The sequence below is a fragment of the Ceratotherium simum genome, chromosome 19, assembly GCF_057802395.1.
Source record: "Ceratotherium simum simum isolate JZ-2026a chromosome 19, ASM5780239v1, whole genome shotgun sequence".
Classification (NCBI taxonomy): Eukaryota; Metazoa; Chordata; class Mammalia; order Perissodactyla; family Rhinocerotidae; genus Ceratotherium; species Ceratotherium simum.
This window is the reverse complement of record NC_141918.1, coordinates 47,609,094-47,623,310: the sequence shown is the minus strand read 5'-3', so window position 1 is coordinate 47,623,310 and position 14,217 is coordinate 47,609,094. Positions and strand designations below refer to the sequence as shown.

General features: G+C 35.7%; 1 protein-coding gene across 1 annotated transcript in view; it reads left to right on the top strand.

Annotated features, from left to right (window-relative positions):
- THEMIS (thymocyte selection associated) overlaps nucleotides 1-2,155 on the top strand; it is a 180,141-nt gene extending 177,986 nt beyond the window's left edge. The window contains exon 6 of the mRNA XM_014781211.2: nucleotides 553-2,155. Coding sequence (XP_014636697.1) covers nucleotides 553-568 — 16 coding nt within the window. The 3' untranslated portion in view covers nucleotides 569-2,155. The remainder of the gene's footprint in view (nucleotides 1-552) is intronic.
- Nucleotides 2,156-14,217: the final 12,062 nt, after the last annotated feature.

The following is a 14,217-nucleotide window of genomic DNA, read 5'->3' as shown; positions in this document are numbered from 1 at the left end:
GAATCTTTAGATCTTACAGCTTGAGACCTATTGCTTTTTCTTCAGTTTAACATTTATAGTTCACCTTTTTGTCCTCTGCAGTCTTTAGAACTCCGCTAGGTCTGGGCTCTATTCCGTAGGCATTGCGCCACAGCCAGAGTGTTGGGTCTGCAATCAGACATTTTTTTAGAGCACAATCAGCTTCAGTCTCTTACTGGTTGTGTGATTGCTCGGCGAGTTTCCTAACTTCATTGTGGATTCAGTTTTTTACCTTACGTTACCTGTATAAAGAGTTTTTATAAGGATAAACTAAAATGCAAAGAAAAGCACTTTGTAAACTGAAAAACACTTCACAAATTTAAGGTATTATCTCCTACCTCATTTACGTTATTTCTAAAGAGTTTACTTTTCTTCCTTTTTTTCCCCAACTTTTCTTATTTTGCTCGCGATTATTACTCCAAAAACATATATGCATGTGAGTGCCTATAAACGGTATTTGAACGCTAGTGTCCTTCCTGGCTATTTCCAATATGTATTTCTGAAAAACTCCTCTTATTTTTTCTTTACTTATAGAAATCTTCAAAAATGAAAAACATCAAAAATAATGAGACGTGACTGAAGCCATTTGGGCAGTGAACATAAATGTTGCAATGGAAAAGTAAGCCTAGCTTTGTAGTTGAAAAACAACTATTCTCCAGCAGACCCCAGAAGAAACTTGACTAGCCACTGCAAAGGAGAAAACAACCTTGAAAGTTTAAAAAGCTAAAACTTAAAGAGAAACCTATGGTATGGAATTCACATAGCCTATTCTGCTGTGTCAAAATCCGTATGTATTGTTTCATTGTTACTTAGGACATATTTATTTAATGTGCACATTTTTTGTGGTTCTTATTTCCACTACCAACAATTAAGCATTTGAAAGATAATTTTATATTTCAGTTTCTGAGTAAAACCAGTCCAAAATAGAAGGAAAACCCAACAAATACATTTTTTTCAGAATTTCTTTTGCCATTTTTCTAGTGTTATCAGCATTCCTGTTAAAAATAACTTAAAAAATAATGATATCCAAGAATGACTTAGAATACCCAGGTTTCTTGTCTGATTGCCTTGGAGCTGTGGAAATGCGTCTGACTTCACACTTTCAGTTTGTTTTAGAAACACACTGTAAATAAATGTGGTTGAGGCTTAGCCAAAGTCATCGTGAGTCACAGGAATTTTCCATAACTTTCTCCTCTGCCTCCTAACAACCAGAGTTCGTGACTGCAATATCACAAAGATCTGATAATGTACCTTCTTATTTTATGTACTGTATATTAGATAACCCTTTAGATGAATGTTTATTAGGGTTGTAGGAAAACTATTTCATTTATGTATCGTTATGTATTAAGTATACAGGGACAATAACAAAATGAAGAGACAGAAGTTATCTTGCTAAAGTTATACAGGAATTTAATGGCAAGCATTAGACTTTGTTCATAGGTCACACTCTTCACAAAAAACTGTTAGCTAATATCAGCTAATATCATAATTATTCTAAATTATGTATACAAATTATTCATTGGTTTAGTACCAAAGAGTTTCTGAAGACAAAAAAATCATGAGACAACTTTTCAACAGAAAAAAAATACAGTTAGAAAGCTTTCAGGCAGTGTTAATATTTCAAATTTGCTTACTTCCATGTATCTTTGATTTTTTTTAAGTGGAAATGAATCCTGATTTCCAATATCCTAGAAATTGTTTAGTGATTTGATGTGGTAACATAGTTTGTTATTTATAATTTCTGAAATTTTCTGAGATGGTTTCACTTTTCTTTATTTTGCTTGTTTTTGGCCATAAGAACAGGAACTTTTCAAGATTTATGTCCCTACATTTGATTATTGACGTCCACAGAGAATCCTTCTTCAACCCAACAACATTGACAAACTGGTGTTTTTGGACTCATACAACTCACAGGCCAATTTGTTATTTTTTCAAGTAATAATGAACACTTAGTATTTTTTATTTGGTATATGAGAACAATTAAATTTGTACGTTTAGTAAGTACAATTCTTTGATTAGAAAATCAAGAGAATGCATGTCTTAGTTTTATTGTAAATCTTCAAAAGCTTTCTAGTAGAAATCATATGTAACATTTCTAATTTAATATAAATCCTTTTATGTACTGTACTTCCAGCTCTCCTGATATTAAAAAGTATAATAAACTTCATACTCATCTATGGAAGATTTTGGGAGGTTGACAATAAATTTCTAATTTTCATTTCTGTATGTGTGTGTGTTTATGTGTTCTTTACCATGTTTGTGGAATAACTATCTTCCTATAAAAAATAAGTTAAAATACTCTTTAACTAGAACTGAAATCAATTCTTCACTATTAAGGAGGAGGCTGCCTATGTTAAGCCAAGAGGAGAGAGAGGCTTCCCCCATACCCTGCGACCAGGGACCTCTAGTGCTGAGCACAATGACCAGATTTCACCGCATGGTTAGCCTGCACAGATAGCCTCCAAGACTGCCAATTAGTAATGCTGTGCTCTTCCTAATTGAATCAGTCAAGTAGTTTTGGGAAAGGGATGGAAAGGGAGTGAGAAATGGAGAAAGGAAAATGTTCTTCTTTGAGATGTGTTTGGCTCTAATAACCAGAACTTTGATATAAAAAGTGTTTGTTTTAAGATCAAAGTCAACATTAATGAGACTTCTGGATGTTTATTCAAAGGCTTAAGCCTTTGAATACAAGTCACTGCTAAAAGGAAGAGGATATGTAAAATCCATGGGAAGGAAGAGTCAGAATTAGGATCCAAATATATCTCAATTGGCTGGAATACTAAAAATGGAATCTAATAGAATGAAAGTATTCTTTTGATTTTACCATCAAACTATTTCCACAATTTTACCACTTCTTACTGCTTCCACTTCTACTACTGTGGGGCCTAAACTTCAATCAGCTCTTCTTGGATTACTATAGTCACGCTGTAACCATTCTCCTTATTCTAGTTCTTGCTACCAATCAAGGTACTCTTAATGCTGTAGCCAGAATGATCTCATTAGTATGTATCATATTATTTCATGCCACAGTTGCTTCCCACCTCACTCAGAGTAAAACACAAAATTCCTAAAATGATCTACAAAGCCCTACATGATCTATTCCTGTTACCTCTCTGGCCTCTTCTCCTCTCACTACGTGTTGTTTGGGGCATGGGAAATAACACTCAGAGACTGAGATTGTCTTTGCCAATAATTTATTTAACACAGATTCACTGCAGAAATTATGATAATTTCACAAGCCAATAGCATACAGGATAATGTCTCTTAATAAGCCAATAGAGAAATAACATGCTCCAAACCAATAATAGATTAATTACACTACTGTTACAGGCAAGGGGGAGATGAAAGAAATAAAGTCCAAATTTAGTTCTAGGAGTACCTTTCTACCAGTACTCGGGGGAGATGGCTTCGCCAACTGAGTGCTGATGTCTAGCTGCCAGCGTGAAAGGGAGAGCACGTTGCTAGGGAATGACGGTGCCAGTATTGACGGGCAAGATAATCTCCTTTGCCTGCAGCTGCATGGCTTTCACCACTGCTGGTCAAAAGAGTCGCTTGACCGTGGCAGGAGCTAATGCCTCACAGTCCTTGGAGAGCTATTTAGATCAGTAATGGGTAGCCTTGCCCAGATGGAGCATTCTCGTGTGGTCCTTACAAACTCTCGGTATTTATAGTTTAAATGTTCCCTTGCCATAGTGGCTTCTTCAGATGTTCTTATGCATAAGCCCCCATCTGCGTCCCTCAGCAGCTGACCTCCCGAATGTTACCAATGGCCACAGATGTCCAATGATGACATCCTGACACAACTTCACTCTTAGATCAAAACAACTTTACTGATAAAAACAACTGCATTCTTAGATCAAAACAACTCCACTCTTAAAAACAGTTTCATTTTTGTCACAAACAGGTGGATTTGAAATCATATCAAACCAATACACAACACACTAACTGTGCTCAAATCATGCTGACCCCCTGATCATTCATCAAATGGGTCAGGGTGGTCTTGCCTCAAGGCCCTTACATTTGCTTTCTCCTCATCCGGAAATGCTTTTTGCTTAGACATCCACACAGGTCACTCCCTCACTTCCGCCAGGTGTCATACAAATGCCTGCCCTGACCACACTACCTCAAAGTGTAGCCTCAGCCCCACCGCTTCTTCCTGTCTCCTTCCCCACTTTATTTTATTTTTCTCCCTAATAATTGATTCTATCTAACATACTATATATTTTCTTTAAATCTTTGAGGGTGGCGCTGATTTCTGCCAATACACCTGGGATATGATATCATTTTATGTTTACTGTACTGCCTAGAAGTAAGTGACGGTAGTTTCAAGAGATTCAACTCAGCTTTTTCTACTAGAATAGTTCTTTCTCCACAAACCAAGGAATCATTTCTATGGTTCCAAGAGCCATTATGTATCTGCTTTGATTGTAACTTGAGAAATGAAGAAATGCCCACTGGTAGGGTCTGTGGAACCAGTGGAACCAAGTGAGATGGGCTTGGCCCAGAAGACTGTGTTTATTATTTGATCTACTCTAAGAGGAGTTGTATTATTTATGAAAGGACAAATCTAAGCACTCTGTGCATGATTGTCCCAATTGTTTATTATATATATAATATATATATTCTGTCATTAATGTACTGAAGCTGCACTAAAGAATGGGAGCTAGATACACATCTAGGTGACTACAAAGGTACTTAGGCTGAGGATCCCTTGTCCCTATGGCTTCCCTATGCTGATGTGACTCACACTTTTAAAATCTTCTTGTCAGTTCTTGAGAACAGTGCAATGATTGGGCACATGAGATGCTGCATCTAGGTGTTTGAAGCCTCCAGGATTTTCTTGCTCTGCATAGTACTTGCTATCTCTTTTCTACCCTTTGTTCAAGTTGAGTAAACTTGGTGCTGGGTAAGACTACTGAGCCTTGTGTATTTGATTGACAATCTGAAAATAAAACTTATTCTAGTGGTCTTCTCCCTGCAAGAGTGCAAACAAAACATAAAAATGCTAGACACAAAAAATATAATAATAATAATGAAAACAGGTTAGGCACGACAGAAGAGCGCGTTGGTGAGATGGTAGATCTTAAGTTATAATCCAGAATGCAGCAAAGAATGACAAGACAATGAAACACATAAAAGAGAGAGTCAAAGACATTGAGATGAGTTTAAGAAGGCATAATACTTATTTAATTAGAGTTAGAGCAGGGGAAATTGAGTGAATGGTGCAAGGCAGAGGTGAGGCAATGTTCAAAGAGATGATATCTGAGAACTTTCTAGAATTGATAAAAGATACCAATTCTCTGAGTAAGGAAAATATAGCATATCTCAAGAAAGATAAAAAAATATTTCCCCAAACATCATATAATATGATGTGACTATAATAGTGAAAGTTGAGAAGATAGATGCAAAGATAAGCCTAGGACATCAATTGGGAAAATAGTAGACTTTTCCAGGGCTAAAACAGAAACTGGAAGCCAGGGTACTAAGGGAAAAAACTTTCAAAACTCTGAACCCAATTAAATAGTTAAAAAAAAAAAAGAATAAAAGACTTTTACAGATAAACACAATAGGGAGGATTTATAATCAGTGAATTCTCAGTACAAGACTATATAAAAGATGAACTCTAAGAAAGAAAATAAATCCAGAAATAAAAATCTGAGAATCAAGAAGGAATCATATGTTAAAAGAGAATTCACAGAATAGGAGGAGACATTTGGTATATATACATCCAACAAAAGAATTGTATCCAGAACATATAAATAACTCCTACAAATCATTAAGTAAAATGCGGACAACCTAATTTTAAGAAAGCATAAAGGATTTAACCAGGCATTTCATAAATAAGGATAACCAAATGGATGATGAACATATATAAATGTGCTCAGAATCACAGCAGTCTTTAGGAAAATGAAAATTAAAGCCACAATGACATATACCATTACAAATCCACCAGATGGCTAAAATCAAAAAAAAAAAAAAAAATACAAAATCAAGTTTTGAAGAAAGTGTAGAGCAATCAGAACCCACACATATTGCCGGTGGGAGTTTAAATTGATACATCTACTTTGGAAAACTGGCAATATCTACTAAAGCTAAACACGTACCTACCCCATGACCCAGAATTTCCACTCTTAGATTGTAAATCCAACAAAACTCAGTGCGTTAGCCTGCCAATAAGACGTGTACAAAGACATTTGTAGCAGCCTTATTCATTGTAGCTCCAAACTGGAAACAGTCCACGTCCATGAGCTGGAGAATAGACAAGTAAATTGTAGAAAATGATGCACAACAACATGAGTGCAGTGATACGTGCAACAACGTGACTATATTTCAAAACCACAATGTTGAGTGATAGAAGCCAGACACAAAAATAGTAAATGCTGTGTGATTCCATTTGTAAGAATTTAAAGAACAGGCAACACTGCTTGAAGTGAATAGAAGGAAGTACACTCGTTGCATTTGAGTTGGTAATGACTGGGAGGAGGTACAATAGAGCTCTCCCAGGAGCTGGCTGTGTTCCATATCTTAATCTGTGTTCTGGTTACAGGGAGATTCACATAGATATAAAGTCATCGAGCTTCACATTGAAGAATTGTGCACTTTGCTGCATGTATATGATAAAGCAAGGGAATTATGAGCACAAATTTTAGTACACTATTTACCCTGTGGTAGAGGTTGAGGAGAGATTGGGGATGGGAGTCTAAGGGTCTTCAAGTGTATTGGTAATGTTCTATTTCTTATGCTTGTTGGTGGGTATGTGGATACTTTTTTATTTTTTATATCATATGTATTTTTTATACCACACTTTTTAATTCTTTATATACATGTGTGTATCATATCAGATTCTTTATATCTTTACATCATATGTGTAACATATAAATGTTTTGTATATATGAAATATTTTATAATAAGTAAAAGAAAAAAAAAGACATAAGGAAAACACTGCTTTTTGATTTGGCCAACAGAGGATGTAGATATTCAGCAAACCTCCCTCAAAATACACGTTATAATCCCCTGCATGCACTTCATTTTATCATATGTAACATTATGAGGCCTATACTTTTGCTCTGGTATCTTGCTGGAATGCATTTTTCTATTAAGATAATCTCATAAATATTTATTTACATTTATCCCACATGCTAATAAAAGATAAGAAATACATTTTCTCTAGGATATTCCTTAAAATGCCCCCAAATCCTTTTGTTGAAAATAAGCGCTTTCTATATTGTATGTCAAATTCTTTTCTTTTGCAGAATTCAAAAGTAAAAGCTAAACTCTTTAGTCAGTGTTATCAAAGTACTTAATGCATCTGATATTTATACTCTTTTAGACGTAGTCTTGACATTTAAATTTTAATTTTATTTATTAATTTTTGCTTCTGTACATTCTGAGGAAACCTCAAGTGTGGGGTCAATACTTCCACTGCATGGAAAGATCTATCAAAAACCAAACTCTGCATACTGCATAAAACAAAGCAGAAAGATTTTTTGCAAAGCTTTTGACCTGCAAACTCAAGGCTATGGGAAAAATGGGTTCCAAGTTGCTTACAGACTAAGGCATTTTTATGAGATAAATACGGAAGTTATTTGGCTTTTTCAGTTGTTTGGTTTCCTAGAGGTCTTCTTTGTTGTTTGGATCAGAGTAGCTGAGTCAGGGGAACAACGAAGTCCAGAGATGGCATGAACAGACTTGGCCTCTGGGGACTGGCTTGTGTCCTCTACTGATTTCTGAGAAGAGCTGTGAATTCCTGCAAGGTGAGGCTAAGTTTCCTATATGCCCCTGCCTTTACCGTTTACATTTTGTCCCTGACATAAGTGACTCCATTTCAGTTTGATTCTACAGATACAAGTAGTTCTTATTTCTAAATTAGAGATTAATAGTGAAATAGTGGCAAAAATATTTATGAAGGCTCATATCCTTGATTAGACTAATAGTGTGCTATTGGAGAAGTGCTATATTATTTCCCTTCTCCCATTACGTGGAAATAATTGCCTGATAATAACTTTATATGGATTACTGACTGACTTATTAAAAGTATTAAAAAGTATCCATAGATATTTCTCTAAATTCTAAAAATCTAAAACATAAGTTCACTTTATCAGAGTTTGTCACAAATAGGTTTCCCTTCTGAAAGTGAGAATTAGACCATATATTTTATTCTATATAACTTTTGATGATTTTTGTCACTGTGGTTTGTGTTTGAGTAAGCTAATTATTTCATTTTGGTATGTGTATAGAAAGATTTGCTCAAAATAACCCTACATCCTGTTTGCAGATGGGGAGATAACAAGTCATGGGGAAGTGACATTTTGGACATGCGTTTACAAAGCCCTGGAACAATTTGGTAGACAGGTGCAATCTAAACCCAGGGCTGATACTCCAAGCCATGGAAATTAGAGGTGGAGCTAGAGTTTAAATAAATCTGTAAATCAGGGTCTGTTGAAGTGAGGAAAAAATAAAACTGCTAAAAGGGTGTTTTCAAATTCCCTACAGATGTTAATACTGGGGATTTGGGAATAGGAAATTGGAATTCCTGGGGAATCTGGCGAATTCTCCAAATCACAGATTTTTTCCTATATTTTGCAATAATAATTTATTTTGGTGTTTTAAAATAATAATCAGTGCCCATAATAATAAATAATGAATCATTTTGTATGGCAGAATTTTAGATTCAGAGATTTTCAGTTAAAAAATAAAGATTAGGTGATAAATGGTGGTTTATTATTCTTAAGAGAGAATATATTGTGATAAGATGTGAAAATGGTGTTTACTTGAAATAATTTGATGATAGAAAATATTTAAAGAAAGAATATTAACAAAATAAATGTTAAATAAAAAACATTAAAAATTAAATGACACAATTATGTATTATTTAAAAGTCATTATTCTTAAAATAAAATTTTATAATACATGAAGCAGTAATTATCCTTAGCCATAATGCTTGATCTTTGTTTTGAGACAAATGTTCCAGACACAGAAAATGTTGCATTGATGTTGGTTGAATTATTAAGATTGGTTGTGGGGCCAGCCCTGTGGCATAGTGATTAAGCTCGTGCGCGCTCTGCTGCTGGCAGCCCCGGGGTTCGGATCCCGGGCGTGCACGGATGCACCACTTGTCAGGCCATGCTGTGGCAGCGTCCCATATAAAGTAGAGGAAGATAAGCACAGATGTTAGCCCAGGGCCAGTCTTCCTCAGCAAAAGTGAGGAGGATTGGCATGGATGTTAGCTCAGGGCTGATCTTCCTCACAAAAAAAAAAAAAAAGATTGGTTGTTAGGGTGCATGTTGTTTCATATAGACTCATTTCCATTTTTAACAATGAAAATATTTTATCTGCTTGTCCTGATTTTGATTTTTCCATTGACATTGATATCGCTTAGGCTATATTAGATTTTAGATTAGTTTCTGATTTCATGTCAGAGTATTCAACAACAGCATTCGTATCTTCTTCTCTTTGCATTTCTTCTGTTACAGTAGTTACAAAGAGCTGCAGCCTAGAGCAAATATTCAATCACTGGAAACGCCAGGCAACATGACGAGGATACTGTAACATTCCAGCCTTGGAGCAAGGCCAACAGTACTCCACAGACTCATGTGCCGAAATTGCCAAACTAAGCGCTTTTTTGCTTCCGAAATTTGATATTTTTGGGAACACCATTCATCAATTTGTATAAACTATGCATATGTAAATTTGTTAATTTTAATTTTATTTGCAAGAAAACCTGACCATTAATGGCAGGCAGGGCCACAACAGTCAACTGTAACATGGCAACATAAGAAAAAAGGAATGAGCAGATTGTGACCGCCTCTCTCCTACAGGCTCCTGTTCTGATTCACAGACATGTCCGCCTTCAAGTTTGACTCAATTATGTCAAAATGTAAGTTTAAACATCAGTTATGAAGAAGGAAGATGAAGGTCCATGGTTTCCCCTGATTTCTGTAAATATAAAACTTACTGATATTTATTTTTAAATATTGTTTCAAATGTCTTGCTCAATAAATTTATTTTAGGATACCAACCATTTGTTATGTTATTTCTACAGAGTATATTTAAACCAATCCTAAATGAGAATTTCAGTAAATTAAAAAAAAAACTTTTATATTGAATAAAATGCCCAGAATTGTCATCAATATTTTGAATTATCCTAATTTACTTTTTCTAAATTGATTGAAATATTTAGTCATTGGGAAAAAAAGCTCAACTTTTATTTTCAAATGTTTCTGTGACTAATTAGCTCCATAGTCTAACAGCCGGCAGCTATGTTAATTGCTTTTTTTTTTCCCGATTTTATTTATTTAATTTTTCCCCCCAAAGCTCCAGTAGATAGTTGTATGTCATAGCTGCACATCCTTCTAGTTGCTGTATGTGGGACTCGGTCTCAGCATGGCCAGAGAAGTGGTGTGTTGGTTCACGCCCGGGATTCGAACCAGGGCCGCCAGCAGCGGAGCGTGTTCACCTAACCGCTAAGCCACGGAGCCAGCCCTGTTAATTGCTTTTAATGATAAAATTATACTGGTGGCATATTAACCTCATAATTAAGGCAATCTTTTAGAAATCTTTTAGATTTCGTTACCTATTTTAGAAATTTCCTGGACAGTAATAATAATAACAAGAAGAGTGACGTGGAACTTTAAATATGTTGTATCAATAATTAGTCAAAATTCTTGTCTTGTGATATGAAAGATTTTTGAAATTTTTGAAAAAAGATTAAACCCAATTTATTTTAATTAATTTATATTAGCAATGAATGAGTATAAAGCAATATAATTTTTAAGTATATGCAAAGTTAATGACAGTAAAATAAGAGAAAGAAAACTGTAATAAATATATTTTTATATTTATTTATAAACAGTTTTATTGAAATATAATTGAGATACAATAAACTACACATATTAAAAATGGAAAATTTGATAAATTTGAACTTATACCCACATAACCATCACCTTGATCAACATAATGAACATATCAATGATGCCAAAAAATTTCCCCATGTCCCTTAGTATTTCCTCCTCCTACTTCTCTTTGTTCCTCCTCCCTGTCTCTAGGCAGCTACCTTCTATCTTCTTTCTATCACTGTATATTAGTTTGCATTTTCTAGACTTTTTATAAAGGGAATCATGGAGTGTATACTTTTTTGACTGTCTTATTTGCTTAGTGTAATTATTTTGAGAGTCATATGTGTTATTGCTTATATATCAATTGTTTATTCTTTATTTTGCTGAATGGTGTTCTGTTGTATGGGTATACCACAAATTGTTTATCCGTTTACCTGTTAATGAACATTTGGATTGTTTTGAGTTTTTGGTTTACAGACAAAGCTGCTATGAACAATGGTGTACAAATCCTTCTATGGATATATGCTTTCATTTCTCTTAGGTAAATATCTAGGAATGAAATGTTTGGGTTATATAGTAAGTGTATGTTTAATTTTTTAAGAAACTACAAAATTGTTTCCCGAAATTATCCTATTTTTTATTTTAATCAACACATATGAGATTTTCAGCTGTTCCACACCCTTGATGTGGTAAGTCCAGTGTGTGTGTGTAAGTGTACGTGGGGGCACAGGCAGTCCTTGCCTTGCATGATTCCAGCAGGCACAATTTTCTGTCACCATGGTTTAGTTAAGTAACACCAAATCACACCAGTCTCCCAACAACACAGTTCAAATTTCAGTTTCACAGTAAATTAACTAAGTGCACAAAGTGTAAACATTGCTGCTAGCTCTTCAGTCCACACATTCCTATGTAAAAAATACATGTATATATCGACCAGTAACTAACCACATCACTTCTTTTAAAGTATGTTGGTGATGGGTCACTCACTGCACATCTGTTATTCAGTTGACACAAGGATAGCAAAGCACATAGTTATGTTGCTTCCTTGTCTCCCACAGATAAATTCATCTGACGTTTTACAAAGTTGGGTAATCCAAAGAGGGTATTAAAGAGGCCAACAGAAATTAAAGTGCAGCAAAGAAACAAAAAGTGATAACACTGGCAGTGAGACTTGAATCTAACATGCATGGAGTTGTGGAGGAACAGCCGACTGTGGAATGTTGACACTGCTGCCATTTGAGAGACTCTAGGTGTGCAGCCAGCGGAACTGGGTGAAGGCCAACTTATTGCCATAAAGGAGGAAAGTGGGTGTGATAGAAAAGATAGATGTCTCAGGGGTCGGCCCCGTGGCTTAGCGGTTAAGTGCGCGCACTCCGCTACTGGTGGCCCAGGTTCGGATCCCGGGCGCGCACCGACGCACCACTTCTCCGGCCATGCTGAGGCCGCGTCCCACATACAGCAACTAGCAGGATGTGCAACTATGACATACAACTATCTACTGGGGCTTTGGGGGAAAAAAAAGGAGGAGGATTGGCAATAGATGTTAGCTCAGAGCCAGTGTTCCTCAGCAAAAAGAGGAGAATTAGCACAGATGTTAGCTCAGGGCTGATCTTCCTCAAAAAAAAAAAAAAAAGAGAAGATGTCTCAGAAGAGGTGCCAACAGCACAAATCTTCACATTACAAGAACTCTCTGAGATATATTACATTGAAAGGACACAATGTTGGAAGCTGATCCAAACTTAGAAGGAGTATGACAATTCACCAATTATGCACACGGGTATTGTAAGACATGCGATGAGAAGAATAAGGCAAAGGCTCTTCACACCTCTTGATAAATTTTTTACAAAAAAATATGACACTTTAATTCTCAATGTTCCTAATGTTTTAAATGATAGAGTACTAGATAGACATTAGTTTCACTATTCTTTTTCATTTCTTTGTACAATTATAACTGACTGTGATTTTGTAATGTTTAGACAAAAATTTTAAAAGCCACAGAACAATTTTAATAGTTTCCATTGACTACTAAGATCACTTTGCACAATTTCAGCTTGCACAGTCATGTTTATTGTTCTTTACTACCACATAAAGCAAGGAGTGAGTACCTAAATTATAGAGGTATATAGTTTAACATTTTGGTAATATTTTAAAGTTTTAAAAATAATAAGGAAAAACGTTACAACTGTATTAAATAGTAAATGTTACCAAAGTAAGAAATGACTAATTAGTGACCGTTGGGAATGGTGTCTGGGAAAGGGAACTTGTCGGTTGAGACCAGTTAATGTACAAGAATCAACTTCTCATTGCACCAGACTCTCGTGCATCCTAGTGGCGATGCATATTCCCCCCAATTCTGTGGCCATGAGGAGTCATTTCTTGATGTTATTACTTTCTAAATACATCTCAAATCCATCTACTTCTCTCCATCTTTTCCTTGGCTTTACATGGACTTTTCTTTCCAACTGACATGATCTTTTATCCCACCTCAGTCGAGCTAGTGAACTGCAGAGTTCAAACATCTCCTCTGTGAAGTCTGCAAGATTCCTTCAAGCAGACACCCTCATTCCGTCCTCTCCTTCACCACTTAGTGCACACAGTACAATAATGTACTTGCAGTGTTGTGAATAGCTGTTTGCATACATTTTCCCTGAGCTCCTCGTGTTCAGGCTGTTTCTGTCATTCGTCTTTGCATCTGCTGTCACACATTGTAGGTAACTAATACGTGATTTTGGAATGAATGAATCTCTAATGCTGTATAAATTGAATTGAGTAAACTGCCTTTAACTTAGATTTGTATCTTAAGCTTTATCTTTAATCGTGGAGATTTAGATACCCAGGCTATCCATTTCCAAGCAATGTGTATTTGCCCTTTTCATGTTTAGCAGGTAAAAGGTTGTATTATCTTTTAAACGTGTTTGTCTTTCCCAACTAGATGGAAAGACCCACGCAGACAGGGACCTGCCTGTCTTGTTCTCTAGTCTCATGAGTGCCTAACGTAACAGTGGAATGAGAGTGTGAAATGAAAGACTGTGTTCACTGATGAACAAAAGTCAGACCTGACCAGTGGGGCATCTTTCAAGACAACATGTGACCCTGGAGCCATTTTTTCCAGAGCTTGCAAAAGAATGAGAAGACAAAAAATGGTGATATCATTTTAAAAACTTTTTTGCATAGACTGTAAATTTAGTGCACATATATGATGATTTGATAAGCCCTGAGAGCATCGATTTTGGAGTCCAACTGGGCTGAGTTGAGATACACCTTTGTCACTTACTAGTTGCGTGATCACAAGAGAGGGACTCCATTTCTTTATCTATAAATTAGGGGCACTGGGTAGGGGGCAAATGACATCTGTCTCCAGAAT